The sequence below is a fragment of the Pleurodeles waltl genome, chromosome 3_1 (genome assembly GCF_031143425.1).
Source record: "Pleurodeles waltl isolate 20211129_DDA chromosome 3_1, aPleWal1.hap1.20221129, whole genome shotgun sequence".
In the NCBI taxonomy this organism is placed as follows: domain Eukaryota; kingdom Metazoa; phylum Chordata; class Amphibia; order Caudata; family Salamandridae; genus Pleurodeles; species Pleurodeles waltl.
Window position 1 is genome coordinate 1,172,198,421 of NC_090440.1, and position 14,821 is coordinate 1,172,213,241.

The window sequence follows — 14,821 nt, forward strand, 5'->3', positions numbered from 1 at the left end:
TCACTTCAAAAAGTTTGCTTTGTGGAGGAGTATATACAAAAAAACACATGTACAAACAAAACTGTATTGAGTGTGTAGGTGACTCAAGCACTCACAAGGGTATCTAGTAATTTAATTACAAAAAAACTGGATTCAATGACCTCGCAACTTTCAGTAACCCTCTGTGAATATCCCTCTCACAACGAAGAGCATCAATTTTATTGAAAATAAAGATACAGAAATATAGACATACGGTATGAGTTGATGGAGTCCACGATGAGCACACTCTTGGTTCGCACTTTCACATCAATTGGCCGGAGGGCCTTCAAGTCTGCCATCCCTTTGTCAAAGTTATCCTCAAGATACCTTGGTACACCAAACTCCGCCCAGTAGTAGGCAATAACACTCCCTTCACTGCAAGAAAGCAAAGGAAACCATCCGGTCAAACAAAATGAAGGACCATCTAAAGTGCATGCTACTAGGTTCAATAGTACAATTATCATAAGGTGAGATCATGAGACGAGGTAATCTAATCAGCTGGGAAAACACCAAAGTCCAGAGTCTCTGAAAGACTGGTAGGACAGACACAGTCGGTCATTTCAAGCAGGTCTGGTGTGAAATGGACTCTAAGCCCTACTAGTCTTTCAAATGTGAATGTCTACTAAGAATCATTGAGGCTTCCAAATATACTAGTTCACCTCTGCACAAGATTTACAACATGTGGGTGCTGATGAGTCTTTCAAGATTTAAATGGAAATGCAAGAAATGTTCCAGAAGACCTTGTATGGCTGCATGAGTACAAGATGGCCATTAACCTGTGAATTTCAGTGGTTTTGTTAGTTTAAAACATTGTTTTAACTCACATACTCACCTAACTACAACATCCCATTAACCTCTGAAATTCACTAGAAAAACAACGTTTTTAAAAAAATTATAAAGTATATTATTACAATCCCTAACTGTACTGTCACTTTAATCTTTGTTTTTGTCAGTGAATTTTTATGGTATTTTTTTTAACAAAGTAAGATGGTTAACCCTTTGTGTGGTGTGGGGTTAGGCATGATCAAAAGCAATGCTTGCTGTGGGGCTGGGTGCAAAGACTCACCTGTAGACAGGCCCTGGTCCAAACCCGCAGACACGCTACCCCTCCCACAGCCATGCGGATCAGGAGGTTGGGTGCTACGGTCAGTTGGCCCCCGACCCCCTGACATGCACACATGGCTAACTATCTGATGTAACAATATAAAGTGTGTTTTTCATTTAACATTTTTCAGGACACAAAATGCAACCTTGGAACCCACCACAAATGATTCCTGCACTCCAGCTAGAGAGCACACTGCAATAAAAAATATAGTAAGCTCTCCTGGGGTCATGTAATCATGTTTTTATTTAGTGTTGCTGGGGGGTGATATGCTCCCTATAGCATTAGGGAATGGCTGTGGGTGCCCCTGCCTCTTCTAGGGGCACTACAAGATACAAATATATCATTTTAATAAGACCTAGGTCATTAAAGTGCACTCACTGCCAGAGTAGTGAATAATAAATGAACAGCTATAAGCACTCATCTATTATTCATTTTGTTACCATTTTTGGTAAATTTTTGTGTGCCCCAGTGCCCACCCAGAGGACCCACTTTTTTTTGTAGGTTGTGTCGCGGGGTAGCTCAAAGTCCATCATTGCCCCAAACTGCTCCCCTGCTACCACAGTGGCGGGACCTGGACTTCTTTTAAATTACGTTTTTTAAGAGTGGGTGCCCACCAGTGTTACACACAACATCCTTAATAGGTGGAGACCGTAGGGAGGCAATGCCCCTGCAGCCCCAGCCCCAGCCAGCACCCATTGTTGTGTTGGGCTGAGCCAGCTCTTTAACTTAACTCCCACTCGGGCAAGAGCAGCATTTATTTCACTGCTCCATGAAGTGGTGGAAGCACAGTTCTTTTTTGCGCCTGGGAGAGTATGGGCAGGGAATAAAGCTTCTATTCCTGGCACTTAAAACCTGTGTCCTGGAGGATGTGGTCCCTATGACCTCAATAAGCCTACGGGCAGGGGGACTAAGTGCATCCTCAACTAATTAAGAGGATCAACACCATGGATGGGGTCCCAAGGGCCTTTATAAGGCTTGGGGGGAGGGGCATCCCTTGGTGATGGGGTCCTCTGGGCCTAATTAAGGTTCACGCAGAGGGGCAGCACACCCCCTCCCCTTTTAACGAAATGCAGCCCCCGAAGATGGGGTCCCTCGGGTTTGAAAAAGGCTCATGGTGGAGGCTATGCAGACCCTTCTCTATAAAAATACAACCCCCTCTCCCCCCATTCCCCCCCCCCACCAAACTCTCTCTCACTCACAGGGCCAGTGGTTCTTTTTTCTCTGCACCACAGATACTCTGTATATCTGAGCTGCTGAGAAAATAATTAGTTTTTGGCCTTGGAGGTATCCCTCTGGGATACCCCCACAAGGCCTGGCAGCAGAGGAAGAAGGTTTTCCCTACCCTGCCCTCTATATGTTTTTTTCTTTTTTTTTTCAAATCGGGACAGGGGACTGAGCCCCAGAGTCCTAATTTGACTGCTGCCACATCTTTGTTGATGTGGTGGAACACAATCAGATCTAATCTCAAGATTTGTTGGCTTTGGGGATCCTCCAGGGCAGTAAATATACATATATTTTCAGCTTTTTTCTCTAAAACTACTAAGCCTATTTACACCAAATCACAAAAAGCAAACTTTCCAGATCGAAATTTAGATTTGTCGAATTTGGTGTTATTCTATTCAGCCAGTTTGGCTTTGGCAGTTTCTAATTTTACTACTGGAAATTGCATGTGGATAATATGCTTTGGGCCCCCCCTTTTCCTCAGCCAATACTCCCTCCCGCCGAAACTTTCCAGGAGGAAGCAGAGGTGGAAGAGGCTTTTTTTTGTTTTTGTTTTTTAAGTTATGTGAAGATTCGTCAAAAGGTCACAAAGTTATAAAGCTATATGAAAACATGGTCCTCAGTATATCTACTTAGTGGAGAGTGGACAATATAAATACATAGCTAGAAATAGTAAGGCCAGAATTTCAATAGAAAAACTATTTTCGTTTTCTTAATAAGTTTGGTGCCTTTTGACAAATCTACATAAAATTTTGCACAAAACAAAAGTTCATCTATTTTGGCTACTTGAAGAAACATTTCTCACATTGTCATGCGAGGGCTAAGGAAAAGAGGGTGTGGGGTGAGATGGCTAAGAAAAAGAGGGATGTGGGGAGGAGTTAAAACGTTCATTTAAATTTCCAGAGGAAAGTATCCTCTCAGATAACAGAAATACGGGTGAACGTAATAACATCACGTGTGGCAGAAAACTAACTTTTTTCACACAGTATGCTTTTAGATTTTTCAGTGAATATCCATTCAGTAGTTTTCAAAAATTATCATCATTTAAAAAGATGCTTGGTGTGGACATGATGAGTGGGTCTGGTTTTAAACACAAAAGGTTAGAGATATCTGGACTATAGGTGTTCAGATATGCTCAGACTGGTCACCCTCAAAGGGGTCTACCTTGACTAGCTGACCATAACATGAACTTTACATTTTGGCTACCATTACAGGACTCAGGACATGGTCTCTGCACTCTAAAATGAATTCTAAAAAACACAAGGAGGGCAAGGAAGCTACACCTTCACACCCAAGGGAATTTGGGGTGAGTGATCCAAAAGGCACACCCTTGATTAGCTGGGCACATTATATTGAGGCAGTCATTACAGGACCCTGAAGACATGGTCCCTGTAGCAAAAGCCTACTTTAGTGGATCACAATAAATATATTTTTGAAAGGGGATAACTGATTTTAATCACAGTGCAAATTTATTGCCGATAATCAACTAGAGCACTAACATTCAGTATGCATGACAAACTTTTGGAACACCTAAGTGCCATCTTGATGGAATCAAAGCTGTAAAACTGAAAGCATTATCTACAAGGAAACTGCAGTCAATGAACTAAATAAGGCGGTGCATTTTGTCAGAAATTATAGTTATGGTCCAGACAGTTAAATCGGGAAACATTTTCTAAGAGTGAACTGGAGCACTAACGTTATGTATACAAGAACAAATTGACGCACTCCTGAATGCCATTTTTTGGAGCAGGAACTGCTGAATTTAAAGCCTTTCCAGGGGAAACCAACCAAACTGATGGGCGTGTGGTGGCCATGGTTAAAAGCCCAGAGAGCGATTACACCAGGGAAAGTGTTTTGTGCTCGACCCTAAAAATAGACAAAATCCCAAATATCCAGCAAAATGTATAAGAAATCAGACAGCAGCCTAAGAAGCATAGGAAATCTCTCGTGCTCACCCTAATAATTATTAAGGATTTACATAGGAACTATCCACATAGAACAGAATAGAAATGGTAAACCATTCTGAGCAGAGAAATACGTTTTCAACAAATCAGAACACAACCTTTAAAATCATCATATAGTTCTACCACCTAAGCACTAACCCACTACATTAATATTCACTGAGCTTATGAACTAATGTCATCCGGAGGTGTTAGAAAAAAATAGTTACATAAACAGTTAAGCTTTGTGAATGAGTAATACTATGTGCAAGCGGAAGATTCTTCAAAAAATGTTACATTAGTGAGCCCATGTCAGTCTTATTAGAAAATAATTTTATTCAGAAATAAACAGACATGACTCATAAATGCCAGCATTTTAGAAGGAAGAGCAAAGTGGGAGATTAAAAAAAAAAAATAATAAAAATTGGGAGACTTTGTTTCCCCCATTGACTTCCACTAAAGCAGAGGTAATTTCAGGCGGGAGAAATCCAAAATAAAGCCATTTGTGACTTTAGAAAAAGAGTCTCCTACCTTAATCGGGTCTATTGGCAAGTATGATGAGTTGCTTGACTATGTGCAGAGCACATAGATACAGACTGAGCCACAGTGGGTACCAGATATAAAAAATAAATGTTCACAAAAGTACATAAAACATGTTCCTGATAGTACTGAACCAGTACCTACATGGTAAATCTTCAGTAACAACGTGTCTGGAATATATGCCTTTTTGCCGAGTCTTCAACCTCTCAACACCAGTACAGAGCTACATCACAGGATCTCTTATCTTTAGCCCCGTTCGGCTGAAATGCACATTCGGTAGGTTGTCAATCCAGATTCTTTATTTAAAGCACATCAAACACCAACAAGTTTCGGCTTACACTGAAGGCTTGTTCACAGTGTTGTCTCGCGTCAGCTCACGACTAGGTCGATGGAGACAAGAAACTCGTGGTACTTAAGGCACATTTGCTGCATTAAATTTAGCTAAATTCATTGCCCATTTGAGTCCACGCCTTATAGACAGTGGCATCATCGCTTGCGTGGCTTGGATCTCAGCTCTCAGTAGAAAATCTACGCATTAAATCGGACATACTTTTTTCCTTCAGAGCAAAGCTGCAGCACTGACAGTGCTATGAAAGGAGTCTAACCTGATGATAAATAGCTTGTGCTTCTAGGCAAATATTCCGTACTAGTATGTGCGGCACACAGTTATGCAACACGGCTAATTTGTGGGAAATGAGAAAGCCACAATGGGTGCTACTAGGAAGAGCTGTGATGGCTGGGTTGGGACACCTGGCAGGTCGTGTGCATACATACCTAAAGGCAGTTACTTCAGCTTGCTTGAAGTGAGGCCGAATGGCTGGGTTGGACTGGTAGGTAGTCCGAAGCTAAAACAGAGTAAAGCAACGAATTACAATTACAAAACTAATTTCACAATGGCTGCAATGTGCCTACTTGGCAAACAACATCTAGGATTATGCTAGGACAACAAAGCAATCATATTAAATCACATTAAAACCCAGAACAGAAAATTATTGTAGGGGGTAGTTAGCGCTTCGCACTCCTGCAAAGCCACAAACGTATTCCACTAAATTCAGATTACTGATTACCTTTGCAGTGTATGTTTGGAAGAGTGTTGGATTCAGTGTGTCCTATCTGGAGGTGCCAGGTGAAGCATACGAGCTAAAGCTTTTTAGGTTTCACCTGTGCTGAACTTATGAAATCCACTGTTACAAAAAATATATATATATATATGCTTCAAATGGCTTGCTTATAGCTCGCCTCTAACTTTTCTGCAAAATTAATTTGTTTTCATGCTTGCCTGTCACTTTATCTTTCTTTTTGTTGGTGTGGTCGTTTCTCTACTGTTTGTTTCTCTGCGAATGTGTGTTCTCCACTGTGTGGAGCGTGGACGAAGTACTCCTTCCTGTTGTCTTTATCTGCCTGACTGGCGCTGCTTTTTTCTTTGGAATTCAGCTCGATTGTCGAGTGGATGTATACTTTGGAGCTGAAGCTACTATTTGAGCATGCTTGTCTGTTTTTTTGTCTTTCTACACCTTTGTTGGCTCAAACACTGCCAAAGGTATTGCAGTTCTTTATGTGAGCACCGCTTACTTTTCACAGGGCCACTTAACAAGCCTGTGATTTATGCACCCCTTTCCCTCACATTCACAACATTGCGTCCCAGCTGCCTCCCCAGGCCCACACTTAACTCCCCCATTGCTGCTCCGACCCTCCATATGCATTTATATATAGAACGCCCCACCCCCTGCATGTTGCACAGAAGCTAAACTGCTTGCAGCATGTAAAAAAACATTGACAAAGCCAATAGACTTTGCATAGGTGAAACATACTGGCTCTGCCAATGCATTTTTTTTTTTTAGGCCTAAGGTTAATGGGCAATTTTCATTGCAGTTATCGTTATGTATTGTATTATGGTCTATATTTGGGGTTAGGATTTTGGTTAGGTTTTTGGACAAGGATTAGGGATAGGTCTATGGCTATCTTAAAACTCAATTTCCATTTAAAAATATGATGAAATTAAATAAAGCTTGGTGCTACGGTAGGGAGGACAACAACGTGGGATCTACTGGCTTTGTCATTTTATTTTTAGCCATGTTGTACAGAAATGCGACAGCTGTGCAGCATGGCTTTAAGACAAAAAAAAAAGTCAATGACGCAGCCGATCCTGGGCCAGTCACGTTTTATTTGTTTATTTTCAACAATGCTGCACAGCAGTCATGCTGCTGTACAAAATGGGGAAAAAACACTGACGAAGCCAACAGATCTCGCGTAGGCGAGACCTATTACGTTTGCCAAAGCTGATTTTGTCCGGTGGTTCTCAGAACGCAATGTGGCTGGGGGAAAAGGAGTGGCCTGCAGGAGGTGTCTTAATTCTAAAATATTTAATCCTTTGTGACCAATTAATTAAGCCAAAAAAATGTTACTGCCACGCTTGTCCTTGTTACCAAATTCTTTGCCTCAGAGTTGGAGCATTAACACTCATCCTGTGCTTTGAAAGTTTATTTTGGTGCATGTCAGTGTGCCCTTTTTAGGCTAAAAAAGAAATCTCTATTGTTAAAACTCTCGAAGGTTAACTCGAGAATGTTAACATATATTCAATTCATACAACTAGGATCATGAGCACGAGAGGTAGAAATTTTAAGGTAAACCAGATGTCATACTCAACACTCTGAAAAGTGCTTTCCCAGCAGCTCGGCTCAGCCAATCTTCGAGGTTTTACCAGATTACACAATATTGACACAAAACATGCATCAAAAATGCCACACGGTGAAATAAAAGGGCCAATCATATTAAGCATGGATAAACCCAGGAGTTCAGGTAATGCACAGGGTTGCAATACACGATTAACACAAAAGAGCACTGTGAGCAGCGCCATACAATTCTGCAGTACGTGATGGCACTGACGGGGTGGGTAAGCACACCAATTTCTCAGTAGGGCTGTGTATAATGTACAATACATGTAATAGCCGTCATCTTCACACAGATTTGAATATCCCTTGGATGTCTACAGCACTACAACTGTACTATGCTGAAGATAACAGTTTCTTTGGTCTTCTGTTCGCCTTCTAAAGGCTATGTTTAGTCATGAGATCTAGCTTGGGTTCTGAAGCAGAAACAGAGGAAAAACTTCTGCGATGTAGTGACCATGAAAGGTGTAGGACCCTACCAAGACAAATGGAACCTGACATATTCTTCTCGTGTAGCGCTTGCAGTCAAGACTTCCAACTGCCGGGAAGCAGGTATCCTAAAAGTCCACAATAGGTGAGACTGAAAGACTGTTCTGCAGAGACAGAGTGATTCCACATCGCTCAACCGTGATGTGGATCCTCTATCAGTACACGGACAGGCAACTTGAAGGTAGAAGTGGAGTGTGTGAAAATGTAAGCAACAATGAAGAAGGAATACACTGAATTAGCCTCACTGTCAATGTTCTGCATATGCGTAGTGGGGGTTTCGGACTGCGGATTCTACCAATGCACTGCTGTAGCTAAAAAGGAAAAAGTTAAATAAAGTGCTCCAAAGTGTCCAGCACTGCCCTTCTGTCACACAATGCCGTGTTCAATGTGGGCGGTAGGTCACCAAGTGAGGTTTGGACCAATTGTTCCTCAAAACGTTACTTATATTGTGAAACAATAGGTGAGACCACTCAAGATTAAATATGGGATCACTCCTGAATGATGCGCTAAGGTAATTTCATCAATTTTAATGTTCAAGAACATTCAAAACATGGTCAGACTGGTATTGTTCATCTAATTCCTTTTAGTGATTTGAAAGGAGACATCCTGGATATACAATACGACTACGGCCATGTTTTGAATGATCTTGAACATTAGAATTGACTAAATTGCCTTAATGCATCATCCAAGAGTGATCAGCATATTCAACTTTGGGAGGGCTCACCTGTTCTTTCACAGTATAAAAAGAAATAAGTACCTCGAAGTACAAAAGCACAAGCAATGGAAGGACATACACTTGGCCTGGAAGCAGAACTTGGGCAACGCTCCGCAGGAGGGAAAACTTATGAAGAGAAAGTGGAGCCGGCATGCACCGACCGTTCAGAGGAAAAAAAAAAATGATATTGAGGAAGCCAACAAATGGTAAGCAATGGGCAAGTTCTGAGCATCCTGTAAGTAAACTAAATGTTTAGCAAGTGGCACTGCATGTGTGTGAAAGAGGGCCTCTTTTAGATATGGTTATCGCTCCACTTTTTGCCTGATGTTGATGTGTCCTAGAAATTGTAGTGCCCAGGGCCCCTGCTACCCAGGTTCCCTGGGCCAGAGCTCTTTCCTAAAATCTGTTGTGATGCATTGGCACTATTGGATACACCTTACCTACCACTATAAGTCCCTAGTAAGCGGGCACCTATGCGCCCAGGACATGAGGTACTATGTGTAAGCCCCAGAGTGCAGCAGCACTGATTGAGCCACCCCCTTGGGTCATGCATCCAGATGCAACCAGCACTGCCATTGTAGGGCTGAGTGTTCTGGTGCAAACCTAAAACACAAATTTGACATAATACACTGCCTGCCTGTGTGCCCTGTCCACCATACACTGCCTTTACTATGGGTAAGACACCCTTCTGGCAGGCCTTACAGCCCTAAGGCAGGGTGCTCCATATTATATGTGAGGGCATAGCTGCATGATAAATATAACCCCACTTTGTCCTAGCCAAAACTGGGACATAGTGAGCGAATATAGCAGCCATTTTAATATATGTGCTGGACACTGGTCAACACGAGTTTCCCAGCTACATCATAACCACTCTGGACTCTGGGTTGTTTGGTATCAAACAACTCAGATTGATAAATCCAAACTGCTGCTAGTATTGGATTTATCCCTAAATGTACCTCAGGGGTGCCGCCTGCAAATGCTCACTATCCTGGCATGGTTGCTGACTGATTCTATCCAGCTGCCAGCTCCAGACAGCCAATATACAAATCTTTGGGGAGAGACCTGCCTCTCTGGCTTGTAAGACAATGCCCTTCCCAGTTGGAGGAGCTAACACCCCCCCCTTCAGGAATGTGCACTGTCCTGACGGTGAGCTTCAAAGGGCTCACCGCCCTTGAAACTCGATCCCCAAGCCTGCTGCTAGCAGCAGCTAGCAGCAGCTGCCATCCCCCTTTGCCAACCCCCACTTTTGGTGGGAGCAAAGGTGGCAAACCTAACAAAGGGTATGTGGAGTGGCCTCACCTGGCATGCACCACCCCCCAAGGTGTTACCTGCGAGGTGGACCCTCTATTTCATTTTCTCCCATCTTGAATGGAAGGAAAGTAGCCAATTAGGTTGAGGGCAGTGACCCATCCAACAAGAAGTGGTCACTATAGTGGGTGTAGCCACCCAAAGGTAAGTGTCCCATTGGACACTACCAGGTTCCCTCTAAAACATCCACTAAATTCAGAATTTAATGGACATCCCTGGACCAAGAATTTAGATTTGAAAGGACAAAGACCAGCCCAGAGAAGAACCAAGGCACGAGAACTGTGGACCTGCTGCAAAAGAAAAGGGCGGAAAACCCTGTCTACTGCACCCCAGACACGACAATCGCCGCTGCGGAGGTGATGGACACTGGACTGACCTCAAGAAACCCAGAGGACCTCCAGGCTTCACAAATCGCCCAAGATCTCCCTTCTGAGTAGAGGTACCACTCTGCAAACAACAAAGAACCAGCAAACCAGTGAGGGTCACTTCACTGACCTGCCGATATCTCCTGAACCAGGAGTCGTAGCCGGACCTGACGACACACCAATGAACACCTGGACAAACCCTGAAACTTTGCCAAGTTTGATGGCACTGCGCCTTCTGGTGGCCGTACCATACCAATACCCTGGGTACTGGTCAGCTGGCATTGAACAATAAGAAAACCAGCTCCCCCAGAGCTGAAAAAAGAGAAGGAGGAAGCCCCAGTCGAGGGACTTCAGAACACCCCAGACCTCCCGCCAGAGTGTCCCCAGCGTCCTCTAAGCAGCCCCCAAAGAGACTTACCCCCGGCTCCAGAGGACTCCGTTGCCCACAGCTCTTGGATCACCAACTCACTCTGCACCCGGCACCCTGCAATTAGGAACCAGCTGGACACCCCCCCCCCCCCAGGGACCCACACCCCTTGCAACCTCGACACCACAAGGTGACCCCAAGGTACCAGCTTTAAATCTGCAAGAACCACCCTCTTCCAAGTTGTCACCCTGAATGGCCCTGCACCAAGAGGCTTTTCAATGTCGCTCCCGCCAGAAATAGAATGCCGCCGAGCCTCTCCAGCTGGCACAGTTTGCCCACCGATGACTTCACCAACCTGCAAATGTGGAACCTGGTAACTCAACTGTGCGATTTTATATGCATTTATAAAATTGACTGCCTATTGATTCCTATGGTGCAAACTTATGCATGGAAAGACTGCATTTATTAAAACTTCAAAAATCCATATCCATAAGGTACTTAACCAATGTTGGTAATCTAGGCCTTAACATTTATATAAAAATCTGAAGTATTTTTATAAATTGGTCTCAAGTTATTCCTTCGAATGTGTGAGATGCATGATTGATACTGTGAGTACAACAAATGCTTTGCACCTCTCAAAGAATAGCCAAACGGCTCAACCAAGCTACCTAAAAAACTAGAGCATTATAGGTGATCTAGATTTTGCTTCTGGAAACCAATGTGTGGTTGCCTGGATGCCCTGCACAGTGTGCCTAGTTTTCTACACTACATAGAGGCAGGGCCTTCTACAATGTGCAGTCACAGGCAAGAAAATAAAAAAAATGTAACTGGTCTTTTGCCACCAACTGTGTAAGGGCAGGGGGAAAAGTCAACAATCTAACAATTCTGCTTCCAGACGAAAGAGTCAGGCCAGCCGTTCTCTTCAAAGATTAATTTATTACTGAAAAAGAGTACTGACACAGCTTAACCTGCAGAGCAACAAGACATAATCCAAGAAGTCGTTACAACAAGATGTCAATCACATTCATTGAAAGTTACTCGCTGTAACTTTTCTCTCAGGCTGAGTAAATGGAACTGCAATTTAAAAGCCACATGGGTAAAACAATAGGCCTGGCCTTGGCAAGATGATGTGACTAATTTAAAATAAACAAAAAGTGCATTTGCATAACCCTGGTAGCCACCAGCTTGCAATAAACATTTTCAATAAAAAAACAAATAAAAAAAAAACAGTGGTGTGGCCAGCCACCATGGCCGCTAGGACGTGATCCGGAGAGGCTCCACCGCATTCCCCGAAAAATAAATTATTTCAGGTGCTTATGCCTCATAACTACAATCTAATTCCACCACAAGAGATGTGCAGCGAGGGGTAATCCACTGGGACTGCCGCCTAGACCAGCTGCAGACAACAGACACAGCACTAGCAGATTTCAGGGCCTGAGGAGACTTACAGGCCTTACCCCCCCACCGCTTTACCTCCTCCATAAAACTGGACTAAAGAAATATCCACTGAGTTGTCCCATGGGTCTACCCTTTGCCAAACCACTAGTGTACCCTGAGTGGACTTCGTGGAAACCTGGTGCTGGGGCCCCCTGCTGCACAGTCTGGTCCATTTTCTGCATGCCGTAAAAAAACAAAAAATAGGCGAACAGTGTCAAGCTACTTTCAACTAGCAGAAGCGCGAGAATCAGGAAGGACCGTCGCAACAGAGACATGACCTTAATTAAGGAGGACCTACTATCCTCTCTACAAGACTTCAACTAAAAACTAATTGAGGAACTCAAAGCGAATCTAGACGTCTCCCTCGAAATGCTACGGTTCCAAACTTCTAACATTACAAAAGGATGTAGTCTTGGTTGACACTCAAACACTAGATCTGGAAGCTAAATGCCAAACCCTCGAGCAAAAGGTGGCCTACTGGAGAGCTCCTCTGACCATCTTAAACCGACCCTTCAAACCACAGTCGCTCTCAACGCAACAGCATTCGTGTGCGGAACCTAGAGAAGGGAGCTGAAGGTCCTAATTTGGAGGCCTTTGCTGTGGGATTATTTCCGGAACTCCTGAGAGACTTGAGGTTACGATATACCGAGTGTACCAGGTCCGGCCACTGGTACCTGGAGAAGCAAGGTCACCTAGGGACGTTCTGGAGAAACTACTCTCCTATAAAGTTAAAGAAGCGTTCCTAAGGGTGGAGCAGTAGATGGTAGACAAAGCATGTTGCCCCTTCCAGGGGGCGACATGCTCTGTCTTCCAAAACATAGCCCTGGCTACTTTGGCCCGACACTTTAACTTCAATCCTGTGACAGACAAACTACGCAAAAAGCAAATTAAGTATAGATAGACATACCCTTTTAGCCTAGCCTTCCACTATCAAAATAAGTCACACCACTTCACAGATTTGTAGGAAGTGGTGAATTTGCTTAGGGTAAAACCCACTTCGACAGATAGCCTAACCACAGACTCCAGGTGCAACTTCCACAGGCTCTACAATAAATGCTGATAAAAGGCAACAGTTACCACAATGACAAAGGCAAATGGAGAAAAGGAGCTCTCCAGACTCCGATACATGCCTTCATGCCCAGAACACAATCCTTGCCAACGCAACTTTTAACTCCATGGTAGACTAAGCTATGAACAACTCCTTGATGCAAGATAGGCTGATCTATAGATTCAGACAACACTATTTCTCATCCGTTAGTTATGCAGAGCTTGACTGATACACTGAGAAGTCAACCAAGATACTGTGCTCTGCAAAGCTATGGTGGATTACACCTATTAGTACACCCTAGACACCATACCTATTGCTTTCCTTTGCATGAATGCTTATGTGGTTTATGACTGCATCGCCGTCAGCTATGCAACATCTCTTAACATATCTTACCTATTTGGCAAAGAAGATCCCTGCTGTTAATGTTTTGCTGTTAACTTTTTTCTACTTCTTAAGTGTTCCATCCTTGAGGAACAATAGGGACTTCAGACAGGCCCAGGGAAAGGGGGCTATTGCAGGGGAGGCAACGTATCTCAACAACAAGATAACAAGTGAAGCTCTATTATATATGCCTGCTTGCCTTAACACTACAATAATAAGGTATTAAACTCCCTGACATGGAACGTTAAAGGGAATTAACTCCCCGGCTAAACGCCATAAATTATGCAAATATCTCTCGAATCGCTGACACAACATAGTTGCTATACAAGAGACCCATTTCAAATGCACACAGGTTACATCACAAACATACATACTGATCTACATTCATTTACCGCTACAAAACACAATGGTGTCACCCTCCTTTTTCATACATCCCTCAAATTTCAACCAAAGGACAGCAAGGCAAACCAGGAGGGTAGAATAATAATGGTCAAGACAGAGATCCTAGGCAGACTATGTACAGTTTCATGTATTTATGCTCCCAACTCTGCCCATGCCAACTTCCTTCACTCATTCCTCAACCTTCTAGGAGGCTCTGCAGAAGGGGACACTATCCTCATGGGAGACTGACCTCAACTGGGACTCTACATTAGATAGCCAGGGGTGTGGAATTTATTAAAATATCTACTTGTCCATGGGGAGGGTTACTTCTTAAATCTACTTGTCCTGTAAAAAAAATCTACTTGCCCCTTTGGTGCCATGTAGTGCGGGGATAAATTATGCAGCAATTTCCTTATGTAAGAACTCTGATAATAGCCTCTCTGATTATGTCAGGGCTACTACTATAGTAGGACTTGAATACTTGCAATTTCAATCCCTACTGTAGCAATTTCCTTATTTTGCCACCTTCCTGCAGAGCTACATACTGGGGCTGGAGGAGGCAGTAAGCAATAGTTCCAGGGCTGGAATGCCTTTGAGTCTGCAAACCTACTAACTTGCATGTTTGAGGATTTTCACCGGGTCTTCTCTAATCTTTTCCCATAATGAGAAAGGATGGAAATGTACTCCTGACAAGGGCAGAAGTAGAAGTTCTTACAGGCTTGGAGGAAAAAAAATAAAGGAGGTTAGAGAGAAAGTGAACTTGTAAACGCTCAATAGATTTTCACATGAACAAATCTACACATGCATATTTTCTCTGTAAAATATAGTTCACAAATA

At 43.3% G+C, this 14,821-nt stretch overlaps 1 protein-coding gene across 2 annotated transcripts in view; it reads right to left on the reverse strand.

Annotated features, from left to right (window-relative positions):
- The window catches only part of ST14 (ST14 transmembrane serine protease matriptase), a 320,066-nt gene that overhangs the window by 178,633 nt on the left and 126,612 nt on the right, over positions 1-14,821 (reverse strand). For both annotated transcript variants that reach the window (XM_069224467.1, XM_069224468.1), the window contains exons 4-5: positions 5,599-5,669; positions 233-393 (exon numbers count right to left, since the gene is read on the reverse strand). In XM_069224467.1, coding sequence (XP_069080568.1) covers positions 233-393; positions 5,599-5,669 — 232 coding nt within the window. The remainder of the gene's footprint in view (positions 1-232; positions 394-5,598; positions 5,670-14,821) is intronic.